This window comes from Carcharhinus amblyrhynchos, chromosome 1 (genome assembly GCF_965287045.1).
Source record: "Carcharhinus amblyrhynchos chromosome 1, sCarAmb.v2.hapA, whole genome shotgun sequence".
NCBI classification, from domain to species: Eukaryota; Metazoa; Chordata; class Chondrichthyes; order Carcharhiniformes; family Carcharhinidae; genus Carcharhinus; species Carcharhinus amblyrhynchos.
This window is the reverse complement of record NC_137324.1, coordinates 7630754-7652739: the sequence shown is the minus strand read 5'-3', so window position 1 is coordinate 7652739 and position 21986 is coordinate 7630754. Positions and strand designations below refer to the sequence as shown.

At 48.4% G+C, this 21986-nt stretch overlaps 1 protein-coding gene and 1 non-coding gene across 3 annotated transcripts in view; both read left to right on the top strand.

The window, feature by feature from the left end:
• The window catches only part of cyp26b1 (cytochrome P450, family 26, subfamily b, polypeptide 1), a 51352-nt gene that overhangs the window by 5489 nt on the left and 23877 nt on the right, over positions 1-21986 (top strand). Inside the window, exon 2 of one of the 2 annotated variants that reach the window (XM_080192101.1) lies at positions 17935-18139. In XM_080192101.1, the coding sequence (XP_080048227.1) occupies positions 17936-18139 (204 nt within the window). In that variant the 5' untranslated portion in view covers position 17935. Of the gene's footprint in view, positions 1-17663; positions 18140-21986 lie in introns of those variants that run through there. The other variant, XM_080192186.1, reaches the window with a different exon arrangement.
• On the top strand, positions 8960-9066 carry LOC145351158 (U6 spliceosomal RNA). The gene has a single exon (XR_013888334.1). It is a non-coding gene; the product is annotated as a U6 spliceosomal RNA (small nuclear RNA).

Genomic DNA, 21986 nt, shown 5'->3' with positions numbered 1-21986 from the left:
TCGATCCCCACCTGCCATAGCCTACCTGTCATCAATTTTTGGCATGTTATTTGTGTCTTCCACTGTGAAGACCGACACAAAATACCTGTTCAATGCCTCAACCATTTTCTCATTTCCAGTTATTACATCCCCCTTCTCATCCTCTAAAGGACCAATGTTTCGTTTAGCCATTCTTTTTCATTTTATAGTTTTGTAGAAACTTTTGCTATCTGTTTTTATATTCTGAGCTAGTTTACTCTCATAATCCATCTTACTTTTCTTTATAGCTTTTTTTGTGGATTTCTGTTGATCTTTAAAGATTTCCCAATCCTCGAGTTTCCCACTAATCTTTGCCACTTTGAATGCATTTTCTTTCAATTTGACACCCTCTTTTATTTCCTTCGATATCCATGGCTGATTATCTCTTTTTCTACAGTCCTTCCTTATCACTGGTATATGCTTTTGCTGAGTGTTGTGAAAAATCGCTTTGAAAGTTCTCCGCTGTTCCTCAATTGTCCCTCCATAAAGTTTTTGCTCCCAGTCTACTTTATCCTCATCCCATTATAGTCTCCTTTGTTTAAGCACAAAACGCTGGTATTGAATTTTACCTTCTCATGGATGGCCCAGCAACACAGCGGTTAGCACTCATGCCTCACAGTGCCAGGAACCCTCCTTTGATTCCCGGCTCAGGTCACTGCCTGTGTGGAGTTTGCACGTTCTTCCCGTGTCTGCATGGGTTTCCTCCGGGTGCTCCGGTTTCCTCCCACAGTCCAAAGATGTGCGGATTAGGTGGATTAGCCATGCTAAATTGCCCCTTAGTGTCAGAGGAACTAGCTGGGGTAAATGTATGTGGTTATGGGGATAGGGTCTGGGTGGGATTGTGGTCAGTGCAGACTCAATGGGCTGAATGGCCTCCTTCTCCATGGTGGGATTCTATGATTCTCATGCTCTATCTGTGTTTTAAATTCAACTGTAATGTGATTGATCCTTTTGAGAGGATCCCTAACTGTGAGATCATTAATAATTGCTGTCTCATTACACAGTAAGTAGTCTCACAACACCAGGTTAAAGTTTAACATATTGATTTGGTAGCAAAAGCTACTAGCTTTCAGAGTGCTGCTCCTTCATCAGGTGAGTGGGAGTTCTATTCACAAACAGGGCATATAAAGACACAAACTCAATTTACAAAATAATGGTTGGAATGTGAGTCTTTACAGGTAATCAAGTCTTAAAGGTACAGACAATGTGAGTGGAGAGAGAGTTAAGCACAGATTAAAGAGATGTGTATTGTCTCCATATTTTGTAAATTGAGTTTGTGTCCTTATATGCCCTGTTTGTGAACAGAACTCCCACTCACCTGATGAAGGAGCAGCGCTCCGAAAGCTAGTGGCTTTTGCTCCCAAATAAACCTGTTGGACTTTAACCTGTTGTTGTGAGACTTCTTACTGTGTTTACCCCAGTCCAACGCCAGCACTTCCACATCATTACACAGGGCCAGATCCAGGATAGCTAATCCCTTGTAGGTGTCATTAGATATTGTTCGAGGAAACTATCATGGATACATTCTTTGAACTTCTCCTCAAGGCTGCCTTGACTGACGGGGTTTGACTAACCCCATAGATTAAAGTCCCCCCTTATAAAAGCCGTCAAATTTTTACATGCATTAGTTATTTCCTTGTTTATTGCTCACCCCGCTGTGATGTTATTATTTGGCTGCCTATAGACTGTGTCTATCGCTGACTTTTTTCTCCTATTTCGAATTTCCACCCAAATGGATTTTCTCTTTTTCTCCATAGAACTTATATCATCTCTTACTACCGGCTTGATGTTATCCTTCAATATCACCACCTCCCTTACCTTCCTGTCTGTCCTTCCGAACAGTCTGATATCCCTGGATATTTAACTCCCAGTCACGAGCACTCTGCTACTATGTCTCTGTAATGGCCACTAAATCATACTCATTCGCGATGCTGTCAACTCATTTACCTTGTTTCAAATGCGATGAATATTCAGATGAAGTGCCCTCCTGCGCCTTCGTTTTGAATTCTAACACTTCCATTAATAACATTTCCAGAGTTCTCCATTCTTTTAACTTAATTTTCCATGTCGTTTAAACCTTCTCCCCACGTTAACCTGCTGCTTTGCTTCCCATTAACCATTGTACTTCCCGTAGTTTTACTACCCCCCTCTGCCCTCGCTTGCTAATCTTTTCTGAATACCTTGTACCCAGGAATATTTAATACCCAGTACAGTCCTTCCTTGAGCCAATTCTCTGTTATTGCCATAACATCACATTCTCGCATGTAATCTACGCCTGTAACTCCTCAATTTTATTCATTATGATCCGTGCATTCACATACATGCACAGTAATCGTGATTCAGACAGTGACCCAAGCTGGGAATCGAACCTGGGTCCCTAGCGCTGTGAGGCAGCAGTGCTAACCACTGTGCCACTGTGCCGCCCCAGGATCCAAGCTGACAAGATAAGGCATCACATGCCATCTTGATCTGATGCTTGACTTTAGCCAAAAGGCAGAGAGAAACGGACTTAATGTTCTGGATCTCAATGATCCTTCAACAGAACTGAAGCAAGATAAAAATACACAGAATGATATAGTGGGAAAGGGGGCGGAAGAGGTGGGGCAGAACAGAAGAACAGGGATAGGTCAGGGCAGCACAGTGGTTAGCACTGCTGCCTCGCAGCGCCAGGGATCCGGGTTCAATTCCGGCCTCGGGTGACTGGAGTTTGTACATTCTCCCTGTGTCTCCGTGGGTTTTCTCTGGGTGCTCTGGTTTCCTCCCACACTCTGAAGATGTGCAGGTTAAGTGGATTGGCCACGCCAAATTGCCCCTTAGTGTCCCAAGATGTTTAGGTTAGGGGGATTAGCAGGGTAAACACGTGAGGTTATGGGAATAAGGGCTGGCTGGGGCTGTTGTCGGTGCAGGCTCAATGGTCTGAACGACCTCCTTCTGTTAATTACGATTACCATTCTATGAAAAGGGGATATGGATTAATTTACATACACACATACATATGACACGATACACACACAAATCACAGATACAGCCACACAAATACACATATACAATCACACTGTCCCCTCCGCTCCACACACACACACTCATTCACACGCACACACACTCACTCATTCACACACTCACTCATTCACACACACATTCACTCATTCACACACACACATACTCACTCATTCACATGCACATTCGCACATGCACACACTCACTCATTCACACACACTCACTCATTCATACACACACTCATTTACACACACACACTCACATTCACACACACACTCACTCATTCACACACACTCACTCATTCACACACACTCACTCACATTCACACACACACTCACTCATTCACACACACACTCGCACACATCACTCTCATATACTCACACACGCACTCATTTACACACTCCATACACACACACGCACTTGTAAACAAACATTTACTCATTCACACACACTCACTCATTCACACACACTCACTCATTCACACACACTCATTCACACAAACACACACTCACATACACACACTCAGTCACACACAGTTACACTCACTCATACACACACATACCTGGCTCTGTTTTTCCCTTGGCCGGGACTTAAACATAAAACTTGTCAGTAAACTTTTCCAGCGCTCCCAGTTCCTGCAGGTGAAGATACCCGCTCTGTGCTGCCAGGAACTCAGCACACATCCCGCAGTCTCCCTGCCGTCTGCTCCTGTCCCAATAAACCCAAAGCCAATGGGGAGATTCCCCAGTGGGATGCTGTGTACTTCCTGCTCATCCTCCCTCTCCCTCTGGCTCCCCCCACCCCCGATTCCTCAGCCCCTCCCAAACCAGCCTCTCAGCAAGAACTGATTCAGCGGGATGTTTTAGACAGGGCATTGGCACAGCAGAGTTATCTCTGAGAGTGAACGTGCTCACTCTGCACTGTTTAGCAAACAGAGGATTGGAGGAGGGGCGATCGCAATGAATGGAGCCGGACCGCTGAAAGTGAGAGAGAGAGAGAGAGAGAGTGGGCAAAGAGCGGAGAGAAAGCTCCATCCGCCCTCCCACTCCATTCACACTGTGTGAGAGAGCTAGGATGTTCATGGGGACTTGTGTGTAACTGTGTGTGTGTATATGTGTGTGTGTCTTATTGTGACTTTGGGTATGTGTGTGTGGTGTAACTGTGGGTATATGTGTGTGAGTGCGTGTGTGTGTGTGAGTTCGTGTGTGAGACTGTGTGTGTGTGACTGTGGGTATGTGTATGTGTGTGTTTGAATGTATGTGATTGTGATTGTGTGTGTGAGAGACTGTGTGTGCGTGTGTGTGACTGTGGGTATGTGTGTGTGTGTGTTTGAATGTATGTGATTGTGATTGTGTGTGTGAGAGACTGTGTGTGCGTGTGTGTGACTGTGGGTATGTGTGTGTGTGTGTTTGAATGTATGTGATTGTGATTGTGTGTGTGAGAGACTGTGTGTGCGTGTGTGTGACTGTGGGTATGTGTGTGTGTGTGTTTGAATGTATGTGATTGTGATTGTGTGTGTGAGAGACTGTGTGTGCGTGTGTGTGACTGTGGGTATGTGTGTGTGTGTGTTTGAATGTATGTGATTGTGATTGTGTGTGTGAGAGACTATGTGTGTGTGTGTCTTCATGTGATTGTGGGTGTGTGTGTGTGTGTGAATGTGTGTGTGCGTGTGTGACTGTGGGTGTGTGTGTGCATGTGTGACTGTGGGTGTGTGTGTGCATGTGTGACTGCGGGTGTGTGTGTGTGTGACCGTGGGGGTGTGTGTGTGACCGTGGGGGTGTGTGGGTGTGTGTCTTTGTGTGACTGTGTGTGTGCCTTTGTTGTACTGTGGGTATGAATGTGTGTGTGTGTGTGTGTATTTGAGTGTGTGTGAATGTAGGTTTGTGTGTGTGTGCGTGTGTGACTGTGGATGTGTGTATGTGACCATGGGTGTTTGTATTTGTGACTGTAGGTGTGTGTGTGTGTATGCGTGTGTGACTAGTTGTATGTGTGTCTTTGTGACTGTGGGTGTGCGTGTGTGTGTGTGAGTGTGTGCATGAGTGTGTGTGTGTGACTGGTGTGTGTGTATGTGTCTTTGTGTGACTGTGTGTGTGACTGGGGTGTGTGTATGTGTCTTTGTGTGACTGTAGATTTGTGTGTGTGTGTGTGTGTGGATGTGTGTGTGTGCGTGTGTGTGTGTGTGTGCGGGTGTGTGTGTGCAGATGTGTGTGTGTGTGTGGATGTGTGTGTGTGAGTGTGTGTGTGTGTGCGGGTGTGTGTGTGTGTGTGTGTGTGCAGATGTGTGTGTGTGTGTGGATGTGTGTGTGTGAGTGTGTGTGTGTGTGCGGGTGTGTGTGTGTGTGTGTGTGTGCGGATGTGTGTGTGTGTGTGCGGATGTGTGTGTATGATTGGAAGGATGTGAGAGAAAGCTCGGATGTTCATGGGGTGCCCATGTGAGTCAAATAAAGCATCATCATTGCTGGAAACTTGATGGGCTGAATGGCCTTTTTCTTTGCTGTAACCATTCTGCTTCAATTGAAATGGGTCCTTGCCATTGGAATACAAAATAATCTGAAATAAATTCTTGTCCCTTTGCGACCTTTTTTTGTAACTTCAGCCTTGATTCAAACATGGACAAAAGAGCCGGATTCCAGAGGTGGATCAGTGTGAATGTGAGTGCCGCCAGAGGGGAGAGTGACAGCCTTTGACATCAAGGCATTTGACCCAGTTTGGCATCAAGGAGCCCAAGCAAAACTGGAATCAATGGGAACCGGGGGGAAAACTTTCCATTGGATGGAGTCATACTTGGAACAAAGGAGGATTGATGTGTTTGTGAGGGGTCAATCATTCCCTCCCAGGACATCACCGCAGGGGTTCCTCAGGGTAGTGTCCTCGGCCCAAACATCCTTTTTCTAATTTCCACCGCTACTGATTCCACCTCGTGATCTTCTGAGGTCCAGGTCCTTTCTCACGAATGTCTTTATGTCAATCTTTAAGGACAAGTCTACCCCAGCACCTTTGCCATTCTGCTGTACACTCTGGAATATTTATTTCCCACCCTGATGATCTGGGAACCATGGCTGGAATTTTATGACCTCGCTCGGGCAAGGCTTGTAAAATCCAACGGAGATTCCGGGGTGGGCGAGGCGGTAAGGTTCTGACCCATGTCTCTGTCACACTGATTAGATCAAAACCATTGCCTTCTGTTCATGGTTGTCAAATAGGAGGCAGAGAGTGGGGGTCAACGGGTGCTATTCGGATTGGCGAATGGTGACTAGTGGAATGCCCCAGGGGTCGGTGCTGGGGCCTCAGCTTTTTACCATTTATATAGATGATCTGGAGGAGGGAACCGAGTGTAGGGTGTCGAAATTTGCTGATGACACCAAGATTGGGGGAACGGCAAATTGTGCGGAGGGTGTGGAGAGTCTGCAGAAGGATCTAGATAGGCTGGGCGAATGGGCCAGGAAATGGCAAATGGAATTTAATGTTGGCAAGTGTGAGGTGGTCCACTTTGGTAGGAAGAATGGTAGGAAGGACTATTACTTACGGGGCGAAAAACTGCAGCAGGCGACGGTGCAGAGGGACCTCGGGGTCCTTGTGCATGAGTCGCAAAAACCCAGCTTGCAGGTGCAGCAGGTGGTCAGGAAGGCGAATGGGATGCTGGCCTTCATAGCGAGGGGGATTGAATATAAAAGTAGGGAGGTCTTGCTGCAGCTGTATAGGGCATTGGTGAGGCCGCAGCTGGAGTACTGTGTGCAGTTTTGGGTGCCGCACCTGCGCAAAGATATTTTGGCCTTGGAGGGAGTGCAGAGGAGGTTTACTAGGCTGATACCGGAGTTGAGGGGGTTGAGCTATGAGGAGAGGCTGAATAAACTGGGCTTGTACTCGTTAGAGTTTAGAAGAATGAGGGGAGATCTCATTGAGACGTATAAGATGATGAATGGGATGGATAGGATAGAGGTGGAGAGACTCTTCCCGCTCAAAAAAGACAGTAGGACTAGGGGGCACAGCCTCAAGATAAAAGGGGGGCGGTTTAGAACGGAGTTGAGGAGGAACTTCTTCACTCAAAGGGTGGTGAATCTCTGGAATTCTCTGCCCGTTGAAGTGGTGGAGGCTGCCTCGCTAAATATTTTTAAGACGCGGGTTGATGGGTTTTTGATAAGAGAGGGGATTAAGGGTTATGGGGAGAGGGCGGGAATGTGGAACTGAGCCACAACAGATCAGCCATGATCTTATTGAATGGCGGGGCAGGCTTGAAGGGCTAGATGGCCTACTCCTGCTCCTATTTCTTATGTTCTTATGTTCTTATATGTAGCGTTAGCTCCTCGATATAATTCCTGAAGCTTTGTGCATTCAGATGAAAAACTTTCCATTCCATCCTTTATTGCTATTCCCTACATTGACTCAATTTATTGGTGTACAGTTAATACTAGCCCATCTGTCCCTGACTGCACAAACGTAGGGAACCTGGTTCAGTGTTTGGAGATGATATGAAACTGGCTGGGCCATTGATAATGATGAAGAAAGTTCTCGACTTTAGGAGGAAGGGCAGAGAAGTGGCAAATGACATTGAATCCAGAGACTTGTGACATAACCCAACAGGAGAGTGGATGCATCGGAGAAACATAGAAACTACAGGCAGGAGGAGGCCATTCGGCCCTTTCAACCTGCTCCGCCATTCACCTTGATCATTGGCTGATCATCAAATTCAATATCCAGATCCCTCTTCCTCCCATATCCCTTTGATCCCTTCAGCCCTGAGACCTTTTTTTACGCACATCATGCTACCCTTCCATTGCCTTGAGCTTTCTCTTTGGGTTTCAAATTCTCTCTTCACCATTTCCCCCTCTCCCTCCCCCTTCCCCTTTCCCCTTCCCCTTCCCCCTCCCCACTCCCCCTCCCCTTCCCCCCTCCCCTTCCCCTTCCCCCTACCCCCTCCCGTTCCCCTTCCCCCACCCCCTCCCCTTCCCCATCCCCTTTCCCCCTTTCCCCTGCCCCCTCCCCCTCCCCCCTCTGCCCACCAACGACCCCCTCCCAACCTCCATTGAAAAGTAAAGTTTATTTATTCTTACAAGTAAGGCTTATATTAACACTGCAATGAAGTTAATGTGAAATTCCCCTAGTTGCCACACTATGGCGCCTGTTCAGGTCAGTCCACCTAACCAGCACATCTTTCAGACTGTGGGAGGAAACCAGAGCATCCAGAGGAAACCCACGCAGACACGGGGAGAATGTGCAAACCCCCACACAGACAGTGACCCAAGGACCGGGAATTGAACCCGGTTCCCTGGCACTGTGAGGCAGCAATGCTAACCACTGTGTCACCATGCTGCCTGATTAGTTCAAAGCCCTGTCCACAGCCCTAGTTATATGGCTGGCCAGGAGTGTGATTCCAACCTGGTGTTACGTGAAGGCAAAATACTGCGGATGCTGGAATCTTGAAACAAATGCTGGAAAATTTCAGCTAGTCTCACAGGATCTGTGGAGAGGGAACAGAGCCAAAGTTTCAAGTCGAAGGGTGATACGGACTCTCAAATGTTGGCTCTATTCTCTCTCCACAGTTGCTGTCAGACCTGTTGAGATTTTCCAGCATTTTTCTGGTTGAAGTGAAGTCCATCCTAACGGAATAGCTCCCCTTTTACATCAGTACTGGGCGGCATGGACAAGTTGGGCCGAAGGGCCTGTTTCTATGCTGTAAACCTCTATGACCTGACTGGTGCCAGAGCGATGTGGAGACGCCGGCGTTGGACTGGGGTAAACACTGTAAGAAGTCTCACAACACCAGGTTAAAGTCCAACAGGTTTATTTGGTAGTCAACACCACTAGCTTTCGGAGCGCTGCTCCTTCATCAGGTGAGTGGAGAGTAACCCCCGTGACTTGCCTGAACTTGCAACGTCTCACTTACTGTCCTGCCTGGAGACAATACACACACCTCTTTAACCTATGCTTAATGCTATCTCCATTTGTGCTCGCTTTGGCAGCACATGTACTAAAATTGGAATGATGCACTGAAGGTTAGCATGGCCCCTGTGCTAGGATGACACGCTAATTTGTGAAGCGTTCCATTTACATTGTCTGCGCCTTTAAGACTCAAATAGCAGGTTAGCTGTAAAGACTCACATTCCAATCAGTATCCTGTAAACTGTGTGTGCCTTTATATGCCCTGTTTGTGAGCAGGACTCTCCACTCACCTGACGAAGAAACAGCGTTCCAAAAGCTAGTGGCGTTTAGAACATAGAACACTACAGCACAAACAGGCCCTTCGGCCCACAAGTTGCGCCAATCATATCCATACCTACCAGGCCTATCTATAACCCTCAATCCCATTAAATCCCATATACTCATCCAGAAGTCTCTTAAAAGACCCCAGCGAGTTCATCTCCACCACCACCGACGGCAGCCGATTCCACTCACTCACCACCCTCTGAATGAAAAACTTACCCCTGACATCTCCTCTGTACCTGCTCCCCAGCATCTTAAACCTGTGTCCTCTCGTAGCGACCATTTCAGCCCTGGGAAATAGCCTCCGAGAATCCACCCGATCGATACCTCTCAACATCTTATAAACATCTATCAGGTCACCTCTCAATCTTCGTCTCTCCAGGGAGAAGAGTCCCAGCTCCCTCAACCTATCTTCATAAGGCCTGGTTCCTAATCAGGGCAACATCCTTGTAAATCTCCTCTGCGCCCTCTCAATAGCTTCCACATCCTTCCTGTAGTGAGGTGACCAGAACTGCGCACGGTACTCCAAGTGGGGTCTGACTATTTGCTTATTACCAAACAAACCTGTTGGACTTGAACCTGGTGTTGTGAGAGTTCTTACTGGTGCCAGAGCCCCGTGACTCGAATGCTCTTTCCTCCTGTACCACTCTTTCTGAATCATTTCCCCCTGCTCGCGCCGTTATTCAACTCTCTAACCTGCTTGATGCTTTTCCAATTGACACGTGATTCAGGTTAGCAATGCAGAGATGGTTATTTTTGATGTTCTGCATTTGAATTTGAACTCCCCAGACACTCTCAGCAGACCATCTGTGTACGCTGCTGCTGGTTCCTTTTCGTTCTCCACTCGTGGGTCGTGGGCATCACTGGGTGACCAGCATTTATTACACATCCCTAGGGCAGTTGGAAGCCTACCACATTGCTGTGGCTCTGGAGTCACATGAAGTTCATTTATGGGTGTCACAACTCGGCTTGCATTAACGCCGCAATGAAGTTACTGTGAACGTTGGCCAGACCTGGTAAGGGCGGCAGGTTTAAGTTTAACGTTTATCCATCAGTCACTAGGAGGCTTACATTAGCACTGCAATGAAGTTACTGTGAAAATCCCCCAGTTGCCACACTCTACACTGAGGGAGAATTTAGCATGGCCAATTCATCTGCGCATCTTTGGAGTGCGGGAGGAAACCGGAGCACTCAGAGGAAACCCATGCAGACACAGGAAGAACACGCAGACTCCACACAGACAGTGACCCGAGCTGGGAATCGAACCTGGGTCCCTGGCGCTGTGAAGTAGCAGTGCTGACCACTGTGCTGCTCCGCCCCCCCCAACAAAGGTCAGTTCCTTTCCTAAAGGTCATTAATGAATCAGATGGGTTTTCCGAACAATCAGCAATGGTTTCACGGTCATCAGGAGATTCTTAAATCCAGATTATTTTCTTATTGAATTCGAATTCCACCATCGTAGGATTCGAACCCAGAGCCACAGAACGTTCGATGAGATTTTAGGTTAATAATGTCACTAGGCCATCGCCTTCCCTGAATTCCTACATGGATCATCCCCCTTCCAATCCAAGTTCCTCTCCAGCCCCAAAGACGTGCTTTGGAGAGGGTACAGAAGAGGTTTACCAGGATGTTGCCTGGTCTGGAGGGCATTAACTATGAGGAGAGGTTGGAGAAACTCGGTTTGTTCTCGCTGGAGCGACAGAGGGGAGGCCTGATAAATGGTTTACAAGATTATGAGTGGACAGAGTGGACAGTCAGATGCTCTTTCCTAGGGTGGGAAAGTCAAGCACTAGAGGACATAGGTTTAAGGTGCGTGGGGAAATGTTTCGAGGAGATGGGTGAGGCAAGTTTTTGACACAGAGGGTGGTGAATGTCTGGAGTGCGCTGCCCGGGGAGGTGGTGGGAGCAGGTACAATCGCGGCATTTAAAGGGGCAACTGGACCAATACATGAATAGGACGGGAATGGAAGGATAGGGGCTCCATGGGTGCACACAGTTTTAGTTTAGGCAGGCATGGATCAGCACAGGTTTGGAGGGCCGAAGGGCCTGTCCCTGTGTTGTACTTTTCTTTCTTCTTTGTTCTTTATCCTTCACCCTGACACCAGGCAGGCAACCCAACCTTCCGAGCTGCCTGCTGTGGCCACAAAGAGCAACTTCTATCCACCTGACTACACTGAATCCCATTGCAGCCAGAACCCTTCTCACCCCCTCCCGCATTTCAAAGGTCACCTGCAGCATGGTGCCAAGGTCAGTCTGTTCATTCACAGAGTAATCCCTTCTCCTCATTCACACTGGCAGTAAATACGGAGTACATGGAACCCTACAGTGCAGAAAGAGGCCCTTCGCCCCATCGAGTCAGCACCGAACACAATCCCACCCCAGGCCCTACCCCCAGATCCCTACACATTATACCCACTTACCCCTCTAACCTACGCATCCCTGGACAATAAGGGGCAATTTCTTAGCACGGCCAATCAGCCTAACCCGCACATCTTTGGACTGCGGGAGGAAACCGGAGCGCCCGGAGGAAACCCACGCAGACACGAGGAGAATGTACTGTTGGACAAAGACAGGTTCTGAGGTTCCTCCATCGCTACCTGCTGCATCCCCCACAGCTGCCTGTCTCTCCCAATCATACACACACTCTGATCCCAGATCATTGCTCAGCCCCCAGAACAAGATGTTGCCCTCCCTGACGCCCCACAATGTCTACAGCTCGGACTCCAGCTCAGCAACCCTGAGCTCAGACTCCGCAAATTGCAGACACTTAGCACAAATCTGGAGCGGCATCAGATTCTCGCAAGTTATATTGACAGCACGCTCATCAATTCTGCCAAATCTGTTGAACCTTATTTCTTTACTTGGTTAGCTTTTAATTTACACAGCTAAAGAAATATTGAGTCTTCTCGTGTGGAGGTCAAGGAAAACAACTCACCAGTTCCTGGAGATTACAAAGGGTAAAAAAATGAGAACCTCTTTTCCCATCTGACCAAATCCCACAGCCAAATTCTTAAATTCAAGCCTAGATCTCATGGGGGTATACAGTGTGCAGCCACTAAATACTGGCAGATTATAAACAGTCTACCTTTATACAGAACGGATGCCTCTCTCCTGAGTTACAAGGGCTCACTAGCTAAGCTTTTGTTAAAATATTGAGTTGCTTTTCAAGTAAACATACCTAAGTGCTGCAAACTGGGATACTTCACACTCACACCAATCCACACTGGGACAGTTCACACTCACACCAATCCACACTGGGACAGTTCACACTGATCCACACTGGGACAGTTCACACTCACACCAATCCACACTGCGACAGTTCACACTCACACCAATCCACACTGGGACAGTTCACACTCACACTGATCCACACTGGGGCAGTTCACACTCACACTGGGACAGTTCACACTCACACTGATCCACACTAGGACAGTTCACACTGATCCACACTGGGACAGTTCACACTCACACTGATCCACACTAGGACAGTTCACACTGATCCACACTGGGACAGTTCACACTCACACTGACCCACACTGGGACAGTTCACACTCACACTGACCCACACTGGGACAGTTCACACTCACACTGATCCATACTAGGACAGTTCACACTGATCCACACTGGGACAGTTCACACTCACACTGATCCACACTGGGACAGTTCACACTCACACTGACCCACACTGGGACAGTTCACACTCACACTGACCCACACTGGGACAGTTCACACTCACACTGATCCATACTAGGACAGTTCACACTGATCCACACTGGGACAGTTCACACTCACACTGATCCACACTAGGACAGTTCACACTCACACTGATCCACACTAGGACAGTTCACACTGATCCACACTGGGACACTTCACACTCACACTGATCCACACTAGGACAGTTCACACTGATCCACACTGGGACAGTTCACACTCACACTGATCCACACTAGGACAGTTCACACTCACACTGATCCACACTAGGACAGTTCACACTGATCCACACTGGGACAGTTCACACTCACACTGATCCACACTAGGACAGTTCACACTCACACTGATCCACACTGGGACAGTTCACACTCACACTGATCCACACTAGGACAGTTCACACTGATCCACACTGGGACAGTTCACACTCACACTGATCCACACTAGGACAGTTCACACTCACACTGATCCACACTAGGACAGTTCACACTCACACTGATCCACACTAGGACAGTTCACACTGATCCACACTGGGACAGTTCACACTCACACTGATCCACACTAGGACAGTTCACACTCACACTGATCCACACTAGGACAGTTCACACTCACACTGATCCACATTGGGACAGTTCACACTCTGATCCACACTGGGACAGTTCACACTCACACTGACCCACACTGGGACAGTTCACACTCACACTGGGACAGTTCACACTCACACTGATCCACACTGGGACAGTTCACACTCACACTGACCCACACTGGGACAGTTCACCCTCACACTGATCCACACTGGGACAGTTCACACTCACACTGACCCACACTGGGACAGTTCACACTCACACTGATCCGCACTGGGACAGTTCACACTCACACTGGGATAGATCACACTCACACTGGGACAGTTCACACTCACACTAGGACAGTTCACACTCACACTGACCCACACTGGGACAGTTCACACTCACACTGACCCACACTGGGACAGTTCACACTCACACTGATCCACACTGGGACAGTTCACACTCACACTGATCCACATTGGGATACTTCACACTCACACTGGGATAGATCACACTCACACTGGGACAGTTCACACTCACACTAGGACAGTTCACACTCACACTGACCCACACTGGGACAGTTCACACTCACACTGACCCACACTGGGACAGTTCACACTCACACTGATCCGCACTGGGACAGTTCACACTCACACTGATCCGCACTGGGACAGTTCACACTCACACTGATCCACATTGGGATACTTCACACTCACACTGGGACAGTTCACACTCACACTGACCCACACTGGGACAGTTCACCCTCACACTGATCCACACTGGGACAGTTCACACTCACACTGACCCACACTGGGACAGTTCACACTCACACTGACCCACACTGGGACAGTTCACACTCACACTGATCCACACTGGGACAGTTCACACTCACACTGATCCACACTGGGACAGTTCACACTCACACTGATCCACATTGGGATACTTCACACTCACACTGGGATAGATCACACTCACACTGATCACACTAGGATTTATAGGGCTGAGGGAGTTTGGGTAATGTATTAATTAGCTTGGCTAGAGGAACGATTTTGGAGGATTGGATATAGTGGCAGCACAGTGGCAGAGTGGTTAGCACTGCTGCCTCACAGCACCAGGAACCTGGGTTTGATTCCTGGCTTGGGTCACTGTTTGTGTAGACTCTGCACGTTCTCCCCGTGACTGCATGGGTTTCCTGCGGGTGCTCTGGTTTCCTCCCACTTGCTGGTTAGGTACATTGACCTGAACAGGTGCTGGAGTGTGGCGACTGGGAGACTTTCACAGTAACTTCATTGCAGTGTTAATGTAAGCCTACTTGCGACTAATAAACTTTACATCACCAAAAGCAAGAACGGTTCCCACAGTCATTGTCGCGATGCTGTTTGTGGGATCTTGCTGTGTTAAAATTGGCTGCGGTGTTTCTTATATCACAGCAGCCACGCTACACTTCAAAAGTGCAATAATTCATTGGCTGCAAATGGCTTTGGAAGGTCCTGGGGTTGTGAAAGGGCGCTACACAAATTTAATCCGTAAATATGAACAGGCTAGCTGGATTAGCCATGGTAAATGCATAGGGTTATGGCAATGGGAGAGAGTCTGGTTAAGACACTCAGAGAGTTGGTGCAGACTTGACGGGCTGAATGGCCTCCTTCTGCATTGCAGGGAATTCTTCGATAAATGCACAACTTCTTTCTGTAGAAAAGCTGGGTTGTGGACCCACGGTGGCACAGTGGTTAGCACAGCTGTCTCACCACGCCAGAGACCTGGGTTCGATTCCCAGCTTGGATCACCGTCTGCACGGATTTTGCACATCCTCCCCGTGCCTGCGTGGTTCCCTCCGGGTGCTCCGGTTTCCTCCCACAGTCCGAAAGACCTGCTGCTTCGGTGCATTGGCCACGCTAAATTCTGCCTCAGTGTTACCCGAACAGCGACACAGGGGGTTTTCACAGTAACTTCATTGCAGTGTTAATGTAAGCCTGCTTGTGACGCTAACAAAATAAGAAAAAAAAGCCGTTCAAGATGTCAAGTGCAGCCACGTTGGGGCCGATTGGCCTCATTCTGTGGGGTGGGTGCAGGTGGGGAGAGAGCTGCAGTCCCGCGTGTGTCCGCTTGATGGGAGTGTTGCTAGGTGGTGATCAGAGCTGCACTCACACAGACACTGCAGCCTGGGGCAAAGCAAGGTCAGCAAGAGACAGCATCAACTCCAACAGCAAAGGTTCACATCCCTCGAAAGCTTTCGCAATCAGCACGGATGTGTTATAAATAAAGCACATCAGAACTGAATTGCAGCAGGCTTGCACCCGTGCATTATGCATTCCAGTCTGTACATGTGGCTGAATCACTTTGTACCTGTTTCTCCGAACTGCACTCACTCAGATCAGGGACGGGGACCGATGACTTACACTGAAGCAGGGATGATGACAGGGGGGGGGGGGGGGTGACAGTGTCAGAGTCAGTGCAAGATGGCTACAAGAGAGAGAGAGAAGCCAATGCTCCATCTCACTGCACCCTGCTAACTACCAACTCCCAGAATAAAGTACCTCTCTCCTCCCTCACACCTTCTCTCCATCTCTCCCTCTCCTTCTCCCTCACACCTCTCTTTCTCTCTCTCGCCCTCACGCCTTATCTCTATCTCTCCCTCTTCATCACACCTTCTGTCCCTCTCCCTTACACCTTCTCTCCATCTCTCCCTCTCCCCCTCCCTTACACATTCTCTCCGTCTCTCCCTCTCCCTCACACCTCTCCATCTCTCCCTCTTCCTCACTCCTCTCCATCTCTACCTCTCCCTCAGACCTCTCTCCATCTCTCCCTCACACCTTCTCTCCATCTCTCCTTCTCCCTCACTCCTTCTCTCCTTCTCCCTCACTCCTGTCCATCTCTCCTTCTCCCTCACACCTTCTCTCCATCTCTCCCTCTCCCTCACACTTCTCCATCTCTCCTCCCTCACACCTCTCCTTCTCTCCATCTCTCTCCCTCATACTTCTCTCCATCTCTCCCTCATGCCTTATCTCCATCTCTCCTTCTCCCTCACTCCTCTCCCCTTCACCCTCCCTCACACCTCTCCATCTCTCCGTCTCCCTCACACCTTCTCTCCATCTCTCCCTCTCCCTCACACTTTCTCTCCATCTCTCCCTCATACCTTTTCTACATCTCTGCCTCCCCTCTCACTCATTTTCTCCCTCCATCTCTCTCTCTCTGTCCTCCCTCTATCTCCCTCACACACTCCCTCTCTGAATCCCTCGCACGCCCCTGCCCTCTCCTTCCATCTCCCTTGCGCACCCTCTCTGCCCCTCACTCTCTCTTCTCTCCTCTATCTCTCACACTCTCCTTCGCACTCTGTCTCTCTCTCCCTTACACACTCTTCTCTCTCTCTATCTCCCTCACACACTGTCTCCTTCTTTCTATCTCCCTCTCTCACACACATTACTGCGAATTTCCAGGATAAAATTTTCTCGGACACTCTCTGGGATGTTTGAGGAGTTTAATGTACAGACCCAGTGTGGATATAAATCAGTGGATAGGGTTATCCTGGGAATGGGAGGAGTGATAGAAACCTTTAGCTGGAGAATGCGGGGCTATATCTGTATGAATGGATACACGCCTGGTTACATAGTTAGTGCATATAGATGTATATGTGGTGCCAGCTCTGTCTGTTATGACCGAGTGCCTACCCCTGGCTGTTAGTTGGAAGGAGGCATCTCTTGAAATGAAAGCTCTGGGAACTCCTCAAGGTGTTTAGTAACAGTGAGACAGGGGAGCAATGAGAATTGGAAGGGGAGCGCTCAGATATTCAGCTGTCTCGCCTTCAGAATGTGGAAAAGGTTCCTGCCTTTAAGTCGAAAGATTTCAGAACCCGTGCGTGTGTGTGTGTGTCTCTTTACTCCAGATTCTGTTCTGCAACACGAGGGTTGGAGGTGAGAGAGAGAGAGACAGACACACAGAAGTGTTAATTAATCGGGGGCCATTCTCTCCAAAAAAAACTGAGACGTGAGTTGTAGATTTTTTTTGGTGTTACAGTTCACCCCGGCTGCTGAACTCGCCTCCGGAGGCTGGCGGGCGGGGAGCGGCCACTGTTGTGGCATTTTGCCACGGTTTAAACCTTCCCCGCCTTTATATAGACACACTCCAGGCGAGCTGTGTGCAGGAAATCATTCAACTCACTCACACACACACACACACATACATATATATACACACACACACACACACACTTCAAGACATTTACTCGGGATACCACATTCAGACACCCTGTATATGTGTGTGTGTGTGTGTACCTGTGTCAAATGCATTCTGCAGAAAAAAAGTTTTAATATTTTTAAATTGCCAAAGCAGGAGGAGGGAGAGGTTTTGATATTTCACCACCCCCCCTCCCCTCCCCTCCCCATTTCTCTCCTACTATTACCAACCTGCTGCTGTTTTTTTTTGTGTGTGTGTTCCTGTTTATAAGGATGTTTTTAGAAGGCTTTGAGTTGGTTTCTGCCGTGGCCACGGTTACTGCGTGCCTGGTCTCTTTGGTCCTTTTAGCTGCCGTGTCGAGGCAACTGTGGCAGTTCCGCTGGACGGTGACCCGTGATAAGAGCTGCAGCCTACCGATCCCCAAAGGTTCAATGGGATTACCTGTAATTGGAGAAACATTTCACTGGCTGGTGGAGGTGAGCTTCTAACATCCAATTCTCTCTAACTCTTGTCTGTTAGAGGGCGCGGGGGTGGTGGTGGTGGTGGGGGGGGTTATCTGAATGCTCTAACCGTGTAATGTTTTATTTGAAAAATTTTAACACATATTTAATTTTTTTAAAAAAAACAATCCCAGTTTTTAACCGTGTGAAGTGTTGTGAGCCCGGGTTTGCTGTGTGTGTGTGTGTGTGTTTGAGTCTTATCGCTGTCTCTTTATTGTAAGGTCTATCTTTAAGACATTTGTCAGGAGCTTTTTTTCTTCAAATGGCCCAGCTTATAAATGCCGCTGTGAAGAAAGCGCTGACCCCAGATTTGAGTAGAGAGAGGGGAGTGGGGGGTGGGGGGGGGGTGTGGATTTTGATAACCAGTTTTTTTTTCCTTCCCCCCCCCCTCTCTCCCCAGGGTTTGTTTCTGTATTTATAATCTGTACATCAGATATTTGTAAATATCCAGGTTATTTTTTTTTGGTTGGGGGGGGGGATGTGAAGGAGAGTCTCAGAGTTGATCACTGAACCTCCCAGTGGGCAGTGTGACCCCCCCCCCCCCCCACTCTCCCGGCAGCAGCTCCCATTGACGGATCCGTCCCTGTTTTTTTTAAAGAAAAAAAAAGCAAGTCTCTCCCTCCCTACACGTGCTACTGTGTACTGAGTGACTCTACCCCCCCCACGTCCCGCTCCCTCTCTCTCTCTCTCTATTCAACGGGAAATAAGCATCGCGCGAAGGATTGATCCAGGGCAAGAAACAGTCGCTCCCAGGCAATTGACAATATTCCACCTTTATCATGCAGACCAGTGAGTGGGAATACCTTCATATTTATGTTTATATGTGTGTGTGTGTGTTTTGACTGTAAAAATGTGTGTGTGTAAACAAACGATAGGATCAGTCGCCTATACTAACACACACACACACACACATGCAGTATATATTTTAGATAGCTAGGATCATATGTCTATAGTTAGCACCCATTATGGCAAAATTAATCTGATACTCAATGTTTAGTGAGCATTTCATGGACAGTAGCGCAGGTCAGTCTCGCACCTCAGTTGTTAGGAGGGGTGTGTGTATGTGTATGTGTGTGTGTGTGTGGGGTGGGTGGTGGCAGGTAGAGGGTACAATTGTCTCTGGGTTGTGGGGGTGGGGAGGGGGGGTGATGTTTTTGCTCTCTAAACCCACTCCCCTTCTACCCCCTCCCCTCCCCTCCCCAATCCCACTTGCTGGTAGATGTGGCGAACACGGGGCCCCAGGAAGCCAGCGGGGGCGATGGTGGGGGGGAGGAGGGGGGGGGGGCGGGCTGGTGTGAAGCTGCTGCTTCTGGAGTGTGAAGCCTCCCGCAGTTCAATAGTCAGCGGCTCTGGAGATTGGGCGATTGAGGAAGCGGGGAGGGAGGGGGGAGCTGGTGGAGGGAGAAGCTGTGTGTTTGATCCTGGGGTGTAGTGGAGTCTGACCCTCCTCCCCCCCCCAGGTGAGTGTGTATATGGGTGGGTATAAAGGTTACATTATAGGTGTCTCTCTCTCTCTCAGAGTTACACTGATGCCTGAAGGCCACCGTGAGAGTTACCCAGACCCGGGCAGCAAGCGATTGGACAAATAATGTAACCCTGGCCCATTTCTGCACACTCACAATCTCATTCATTCATTCCCCCCCACCCCCCCCCCAAAAAAAGAGGGAGAATTTTGTTTGACACAGAGTGAGGGACGCCTCCCGTTCTCTGTTCAATGGCTCTGTTAAAATACTAATTTTTAGTGTAAACTGGTCTGAACTTCCTCTGCATAAAGCATTCTTTGTCCCTGGGTGGAAATGTATCAATAACCCTTTATTTAAACACAGAGCTAGAATCATATTTATTGAGATCAGGCCAGTAATTGCGTTAAAAGCCACGATTACTCAGATTATCCCTCAAATTTGGTTGAATAAGATTTATCGGATGGTCCTCATTATACACAAAGCAAATACTGCAGGGTGTGGGGGCGGGGAGAGGTGAGACTGTGTATCAGACTGAGAGAGAGAGTGTACACGCGTGTTGTGCGTCTGCGAGAGAGAGCCAGAGACAGAGAGAGAAAAACAGTAACAGTCTGGGAGACAGCGAGCAGAGAAAGTGTGTGTGTGTGTGCAACAGGGGGACAGAGAATGGGTGTGGGAGAGAGAGAGAGAGAAATAGAATGCAAGAGGCACAGAGAGAGAGAGAGAGTCCGAGACAGCGAGAGAACTAGAGACGGGGAGAGCTAGAGAAACCGAGAGAGAAGGGTGAGAGGTAAATAGAGAGAGTGAGAGAGACACAATGAGAAATAGACACAGAAAGAGATACATACATAGAGACAGCGAGTGAGAAATAGGCTGAGAAATAAAGAGAGATAGTGAGAGACATTCGAGAGTGAGAAATAAAAAATCACAACGGGAAATAGACGCAGTGAGAAACAGAGAGACAGCGAGAGACAGAGAGACAGTGACAGATAGAGACACGATGAGAAATAGACACCGGGAGAGACAGTGATAAACAGAGAGACAGTGTCAGGTAGAGACACAACGAGAAATAGACACAGGGAGAGACAGTGAGAGACAGAGATAGAGGTATGAAGACATGTATAAGTATATACGTATAGAGAGAGAGAAAGAGAAAGAGAAAAACAGAAAGAGGAGAGAGAAAATGTGAGTGAGAGAGGATCAGATAGAAATGTGAGAGAACCTAAATGATAGAGAATCTGAGGGAGAGAGGATTTGGAAGACTGGGACAATCTGCTAGAGCAGGAACCTGAGAGACAGAGAGACAGAAAGAGAGAATCTGAGGGAGAATCTGAATCTCGAGAGAGGTAACTGGTGGGAATTTGCAAGATGTGAAAGGGTCTGGGAGGCAGAGAGTGGGAGGAGAGCACACGGAGAAATGTTCAGCACAGTGGCCAGGATTGTTGACAGCCCATCCAGTGGTTTGTGTGTCTCCATTATTCTCTTTTCCATTGCCCCAGCCCAGGGTTCAGCTTTCATGTGCTAAACCTCAGAGAGGAGGGAGAGCTGCAACTTCTGCTGCTCCTTCCCCCAATGTCCACCCCTGCTGACCTGTGCTGTAAGATTTCCACCCCCCCCCCCCCAGATACTAGCATTGTGTGTTTGACTAAGGCACCCATTTGATTTACTAGTCTCTGTTCCTCAGGTTGAGCAAACCTCTCCAAGGTGTCTTCTTGTTCCATGGGAGGGCACGGTTCTTCGCACGAGAACTCGGGAGGATTGAAGACAGAATAGAAATTGAGTGGCATGGAAAAAGCAATTGCATGGGTTCCCTGACTTAGAACGTAGAACATTGCAGAAGAATGAGGGGAGATCTCATTGAGACGTATAAGATGATGAATGGGATGGATAGGATAGAGGTGGAGAGACTCTTCCCGCTCAGAAAAGACAGTAGGACTAGGGGGTGAATCTCTGGAATTCTCTGCCCGTTGAAGTGGTGGAGGCTGCGTCGCTAAATATTTTTAAGACGCGGGTTGATGGGTTTTTGATAAGAGAGGGGATTAAGGGTTATGGGGAGAGGGCGGGAAAGTGGAACTGAGCAGCGACAGATCAGCCATGATCTTATTGAATGGCGGGGCAGGCTCGAAGGGCTAGATGGCCTACTCCTGCTCCTATTTCTTATGTTCTTATGTACAGGTCCTTCAGCCCTCAATGTTGCATCTAACAGTGGAACCAATCTAATGACCCTCTAACCTAAACTATTCCAATGTTATCCATGTGTCTATCCAATGACTATTTGAACGCCCTTAATGTTGGCGAGTCCACTACTGCTGCAGGCAGGGCATTCCACGCCCTTACTACCCTCTGAGTAAAGAAATGTATCG